At 38.0% G+C, this 7,500-nt stretch overlaps 1 protein-coding gene across 8 annotated transcripts in view; it reads right to left on the bottom strand.

The window, feature by feature from the left end:
- LOC137631732 (CAP-Gly domain-containing linker protein 1-like) overlaps positions 1 to 7,500 on the bottom strand; it is a 588,803-nt gene that overhangs the window by 404,214 nt on the left and 177,089 nt on the right. For 2 of the 8 annotated variants that reach the window (XM_068363625.1, XM_068363623.1), the window contains exon 1: positions 144 to 3,511. The exons of the other annotated variants lie outside the window; for them this stretch is intronic. In XM_068363625.1, coding sequence (XP_068219726.1) covers positions 144 to 2,307 — 2,164 coding nt within the window. In that variant the 5' untranslated portion in view covers positions 2,308 to 3,511. Of the gene's footprint in view, positions 1 to 143; positions 3,512 to 7,500 lie in introns of those variants that run through there. 8 annotated transcript variants of the gene reach the window in all.

Here is a 7,500-nt window from a genome sequence, read left to right on the forward strand (position 1 = left end):
TTAGGCAAAGCTAGATTTAATAAAATAAATCAATTTAATTCAAACAGAATACACGAATTTAAATGCAAGAATAGTAATTTGGGTTATAATTACCAGATACCATAAAGACCTAATAAAATCTTTGCATGGTGTCGATTAATTACCTTTGTCAACGAACAATATTGCAGGTTTCTTGGTCCCTCCCCTCGTCTTATCCATGTCCATTTTCCTCTTGGTTCTTCTCTCGCCATTTGTCACCTCTTCCTCTCCCTTCTTTGGCTTTGCTTCTTCCTGATTTCTCGTGTCTTTCTTTAACATTATTTCCTTTTTCAGCTGTTTTTCAGGCATCTTTTTCAAAGGTTTAGGCATCATTTTCAAAGCGTTTCCCATTGACTTCATCTTACTTTCCCGTTCAGACACTTTACTTTCTGTCTTTTCTTTTGGCGTCTTCTTTACATCAGCTTTGGTTATTTGCAATTCAGCATTTTCGATGCTCTCCATTTTCCCACCCCCTTTGCCCTCTTCTTCTGACTTCCCTGACGTTTCTATAGCGTCCGAAAGAGAGACCTCGGTAGCAGTGTCATCCATCAATACGACATCTTCAACAGTGCCATCAGCTCCCAATGCGACAATAAGAGTGGTATCTTCCATACTTTGGTCAAGAGCGATAGGTCGCTCTGTTTGCGAATGGTCACCTATTTCAACTGTGTCATTATTGCTTCCATCGTTTAAGATATCTTCATCTCTCATACTCTGGTCTGTCGCCGCATCTTCAGAGTCATCAATCTGGATGGATGCCGGAGGCGTTATGTCCACCTGTGATGACAGGTGAGGTAGACTTTCGCTGGCAAAAACTATATTTTCACTTACGTTAATTTCACTTCCCCTCCTCATGTCTTCGGCCAATTCGTGGTCTCTCACGACCACAGCCCCAACACTTTCATTCTCCTCTTTCTCTCTCATTGATCTGTCTACGTCAGTTCCATCCTCTACGTCTATTCTTTCCTCTTCCTGTACGTTATATTCTCCCTCGACGGACTCCTCCTCCATACAAATATCTTGAACGTCATCGTCAAAGCCTCCCATAACCATGGCATTTTCTTCAGTTTCTTCCATCTCGGTGACGTTACATTCCATGGCATTAATCTCTTCTGCCTCTTTGGCACTAATGGCACTCTCAAGACTCCTCTCAATGCTCCTTCCCAGGTCAGTTTCGTCCATGACATTATTAGTATTCTTCCCAACGTCCATTTCTTTCAACATTTTCTCCACATCTTTCAAAGGATCCTTTTGAAATACTTGGAGTGAACTTGGACGGAGCTTTTTATTGCTTAAAGAAACAGTCGATGAGCTACCAGTGGGCGATATTTTTCGACCTGGTTTAGAAGAATTTTTTAAAGCCGGTTTTTCAGGAGATTTACTACTGCGATCTTTTGAGGGTGACCTACGAACAAAGGACGTATTCGAACTGACATCAGTTGTTGCTTTCATATTTACAGAATCTCCCGTTTTCGCTGAAATCGCCGGTAGTTCTTTCATACTAATTTTCTTTGGTTTAATTTCATTCTCAGAGTTACTTCTCTCAGATGACTTCTTCCTCTTAGGGATGATGACAATGCCTTTGGTATCCAATTTATTAATATTATCAGTTGTCTTCTTTTTGGTCGAAGTAGTCATACCCGTCGTCACATTTTCATCCACTGTCTTTCTGCTCCTTGAATTCTCTCGATTGGCCTTCTTTTCCACGCTGTTACTTCGCCTACTGCGATTCTCATTCATTTTCTCTTTTGACTCTTTCCCATCTTTCTTCTTATCCTTCTGGATAGGTGTCATTGCCTTCAAGTTGACAACATCGCCTTTATCGGCCGTCCCCCCAGGGGCGGTTGTCACGCCCTTTGCAATTGGAGGAAGTCTGTCTGTGTTCCTGAGCCGCGTTGGCGAAGCGATCTTCGTCTGAGGTATTGATCTCTTCGGTGATGACGAAGAAAAGCTCGAGCCTGAGGTTGAGGTGGGCAGTTTGGAGGCCGGAAGGGTCGGTACCTGGCCATCTGCGTGTTCATATACCTGGCCGCTTGAAGGAGGGACTTGGGACGAAGGCAGAGACGTTGCTTGCTTCATAGAAAGCGATGTAGGGGAAGGTAATCCCGAAGGTGACATGATGGGCATATGTTTAGGAGGCTGTGTGGATTGGGGCTGACCTGTGACCTGGGTTCCAGGTCTAGAATGGGACTGCGTGACCTGCTGAAAAGCATGTCTGGTGGGACTTGGGCTGCGATGCACAGGGGGTGGTTTATACCAAGTAGTGGAGGGACCATTTTTGATGGGCATGGTTAAAATGTTTGAAGCGTGAAGATGACAAACCAAAAAAAACTCAAATCATAATAATGATTAGAATAATAGCATGCCATAAGTTCTTGTGGCCCTTAGTTTGGCATCGCCAAATTGACCCTAAGGCGCAGTACCTTCATTTCCGTTGCTGTCTCGCAGGTGGTGAGAACCAACAAACACATTTTCCTGTTATCACTCAATAGTGTAAAAGGAAACACAACCATCACACATCCATATCAAATCTAGATAAAAAGAACACGCCTCCACAAAGAAGACTTGTTACAATCTTCAAACTAAAATGATTGATCTCTATTGTTTATTATAAAACAACTCATTTTATCAGGGGCAATTGCAGACTTTGACAAGCCGACAATAGGTCATGTGAAATACAACAATGAGCGGTCTTGTGATGGGATGGGCGGGCTGAGGAGATATTGACGTAAATGTTTGGTGGAATGATGGCAAATCCAAACAGAAAATCACATCAACAAATAACGGTGAATCTATTGTACACAATCGCTAACAATCTCCAATCAAGAGTTGATTTCAAGGAGTCCGGAACACATTTGGATGAAGTGATTTCTACGAGGAATTCCTTAGCGCTGATATACACGAGTATGGATAGAAATAAAAAAACGTCAACAAATCTCTTATTACAAAACGACGAAACAATTGGATGATAAAGAAGGTGCCAGTACACTTGGAGCAGTGCCAGCCTACGTCGAGCTTTTTTTATGAAGCTTCATTCAAGAAAATCGTACTTTTCGTTGTTACCATTTTCTTTATAGTACAGTTAACGTAATTTTCATCACTTGTGTTTAAACAGTTCATAAACGTCTTCTGAACATCCACATTTAAACACTAACTCAAACAGCAAAATCAACGTAGCCCAAATAAAAATACTTTCTGTTCTTTGTACAGCATTATTATACGCATTTTTCCAGTTTCTTTTCACGCGCGGTCACACATGACATCGTTTACTACAGCGTAATAGTACAAATATACGCTCATTTAAAGCGTTATGAAACATATTAAACACTAAAGTTACATCATATTATGATCATCGGCGACGCTACATTTCCCGTAGGGCCAACACTAATCCGACAATTACATGTAATAATTGTGCACGTGACCCTACTTGCGGAGCAGTCGCAATATCTTCCTTACCCTGCCACCTCCTATTCCACACTGACTGAGGAGAACAGAACAGACTGAGTCTGACTGTGTCGGGGAGAGAGAGAAAGAGAGAAAATTCACTTGCGAGTTGCGAGCCACAAACTACCACCCAGACTGAGACCCACCAGAGGACTCTCTCTCTCTCTCTCTCTCTCTCTCTCTCTCTCTCTCTCTCTGTAGCATTAGTCATAGTAACAATTTGGCCCTTTGGATCAATTGTTCTAAAGACAGTATCACTTTATTTCCGCAACCTCGTGTGACAGGTCACCTTTTAGAATATGCTATTTCAACAGTAATACCATTGTATTTTGTTATACACCTGATTCTTCTCGTTGAGACTCACAGTTTATACGACCAACAAAACTTAATTATACAGAAACTGGTAAAAAAAAAAATGCGTAGCACATGTGATTTGCCGAAAGTTAGGAAATCAAATTAATTATATTAATATCGTATAAAATACTTTTAATCTAAAGAAATATAAATACCATTTATCAAATTAACAGGTTCCTATAGAATATATCATATAATAAACATGAAAAATCAGAGCAAAGTGAAAAAAGACGCAAAATGTAATTGCGTACGTTTTACATCAGAATGTTTATTGGCACCTCAATGTCACCTTGGTAAGTTGTTCAGTTACATGCAAACATCGCCACAACTAATAAACAAACTATAACAAATAAAAACCTGAGGATGATGGGCGCTTTTAACAACCCCAAAGAGAAACGCGATAAAAATCTAAAGAAATTTGAAACGATAAAAAAAGGAGAAATCCTTCACTTGTAAAAACCTAAAGACGTGAGTGAAATCTACGGACTTTTCTCTGAGGTATTCGATCAATTCGTGGGAAATTTTGCGAGCGCCGTCACGCGGTCTTTCCATCTTGTTTTAACTTTGCCAATTTAATGCTTCAGACGAATATCCTGGGTCTCGGTGGTCGTGTGGGTGTTCGATATTGATCGTCACTTTGTTTCATCTGATCGAAACCATTCCAAATCTTATGTATTTTACTGCTCTGGTTTTCAAAAGAAAAAAATTATAATAGATTGAATCTAGGACAATCATGATAATTATAATAAAAATCGATATTACTGAAATGATTAAACTCTGATAATACAAGAATAACGTGAATAAAACACCATGCCATGTCTAACAATCTTGGGGATTAAAAATCCAGAGTTACATACATTGTATTAAGGAGAGAAAAAAAAAAACCCAGAAACCAGTAGATTTCGCACTTTTTACAAAGTGCTTCTTCAGCTGAAGAGGCACTCTAAAAAGTGCGAAGCTCCTGTAAACCTATACATATACAATTTCTTTTCCCAAGATTAGAGTTTTCTATTCCAGTCATCTGATCTCAGTCCATTGTGAATCACAGAGATTTCGGGTATTCTACCATCTTGCAATTTTTTATTTATATAACCTTAACGATTATCATAATATGACCTTTGAGAATATTTTGAAACAAAATTTTATTCAAATGTTCAAAAAATTGTTCACAGGTTCTCTAACATGGTGAATTGGTGACGCCGTCATTCATTTTAACTTCATTTAATAGGTACGAAAACTATAGAGTACTTAAAATTAAAATTCGACAAGAGAGAGACAGTAGCAAAGCGGCACCTGCATGCTAATATTACGCGAAAACCTGACCGTGGAAATTAAATTAAATTCTCCCAGCTTTGCATACTTAAGTAAACAAGCGGCAGGTGGTCGAACTCGTTTATCTAAATTCTCAACGTTTAAAATGACATTTGGCCCCAGTCAGCATCCCTCCTCTCCCTCCCTGGGATGTGATGCTGGAAATAGATGGTTTGAAATAGGAACCTCTCCACTTCATTCCCTTACATGACGGAATATATTTGGGTGTAACATTAACTCCTTTGACCTTCGTTTTCTTTCTTTATTCTACATTCAAGATCCGTCGGTTTGCTGTGCAGGTAACGAAAATTTTACTTATAAAGAATTTCTAAAAATTCTGAAATTAACTTCTAATCAATTTTCATTTCAAATTCAAATCGTCAAGCGAATATTCTTATATATAAAAAATAGGAATCTTCAAGCTGGGCTAATCAATGTAAAGGCATCCGTACAGAAATCAGCTATCCAAATCATAAAAATTTTTTTATTTATCAATTCATATTTGAAAATAAAAATTTTAAACAATCCACCAATGTTTAAAGGTTTAAAGGCCGCTCATAAATAGAGGCAAGGGACAGTGACACTGCCCTATCAACCAGAACAATGCCCTAGAGACGACCATATATACATATGATCAGCGCCCAAGCCTCCTCTCCATCCAAGCTAGTACCGAGGAGGGCCAGGCAATGGCTGCTGATGACTCAGCAGATACCTATTGGCTCCCCCCCCCATACTTAGCTCACAAGGATGGTGAGGTCGCAACGTCCAAAGAAACTATCGACTTTGAGAGGGACTCGAACATCAGTTTGGCGTTCAACAGTCAGGGACGTTATCACATCGGCTAAGGTTAAGGCCGTTTCTCGCAATGAAAGACCAAAGAAATGTTGAATATCCTCAAACTTGACTGAATTTGTATTGGGAATTACCCAAAGATAGAAAGGCCTGTTAGCTCCTAATATGAACTTCCTAATCAGGCAGTTGATGTTAGCATTGGAACTTCAGAAATTTCAAATTTTTGTAAATGCTTTTATTTTGAGGAGGTTGACACAAGACTTGTTTTATAGTTTATATATGGCTGATCTATTCTAACGTTATTACTGATTTTAATTTAAACTTTCCTTGTTGGATCCCTTGGGCTTGTAGCATTCTGCTTTTCAAACAAAGATTGTAGTTTGGCTAATAATAATAATAATAATAATAATAATAATAATAATAATAATAATAATAATAATTCATAGCGGACCTTACATAAAACTTATGCCATGTATCTGATGCTTAATTAACATTGTAAAGCATGGGATCTGTCCATAATAACCATTCACAACAAGTTTATCAATCGTCAAGCATTAGGAGTTTTAGTTTCGTATTAAACCACTTGGTATCTGATGTTATTAACGGTGGTATCTGACACTCGTGTTGATACAAAAGAATCTCTCGGTCGGCTTCATTCTTCATGGAATATATCGGCGCTAATCAGACAGCATCCCGGACGTGGAGAGATGAAGCTTAAGAAAATTCAATCCTTTCGGCAAAATCTGTTTCCTCAATTATAATACTGATTTATATAACCTGGATAATGTTCTAGAAAGGGATTTATTCTTGTTTACCTGTCCTTGTAAAAATTGACGAATCCAAATAAAGACCATTTTTACCTTTATTAAACGTCAAAAAGATCAGTAATCCAAATGAAAATATTAGTAATTTTTACAGATTTTACTAAAGAAACACAGGTAAACTCTCGGGAGTTAACGTACATTAAAAGCTCATTTAAAGAACATCTATACAAACAACCACTCTAAACTACACATTCGTCTTTTTATTTACAAAAGTCATGCACAATGAGTTAATTAGTCTAATCATTTCTTTACTCCCACAAGCACCTAAGCGGAATATTGCAATTTGTATTCTCTTTACTCCTAAGAACAACAAATCTTAATCTCTGACTTTTCTTCGGTGGAAGAGCTAGGGCTGGGATGTTCATGGATGAAAAAAAGCAATGAATTTCACAAGAAATTTAACAACAGTTCAATGAGAGTCCTAATAAACATTGGAAATAATAAGAGTATCATTTAACGATTACCTGCTAATATATATCACTCCAAGACACAATTCTATCGGAAATCGCTATCAACCTGAATCATTTGTCAATGCATATGTAAATGCAGAAATTTCTAGAAATAAGTTTGGAAAAATAACAATATTCACTGATCGTTGATGGTACAAATTATAGTAAGACAGCTACTGTGAGATCTACCTTATCAAAAATATGGAGCACTTCTTGTATGAATTTATCATAGCCAGGCATACATCATTCCAAAAACGTTCTTAATAAAATTACCAACACAAACCAAATACTGTAGATGATAATATTGA

Source organism: Palaemon carinicauda, chromosome 40 (assembly GCF_036898095.1).
Source record: "Palaemon carinicauda isolate YSFRI2023 chromosome 40, ASM3689809v2, whole genome shotgun sequence".
NCBI classification, from domain to species: domain Eukaryota; kingdom Metazoa; phylum Arthropoda; class Malacostraca; order Decapoda; family Palaemonidae; genus Palaemon; species Palaemon carinicauda.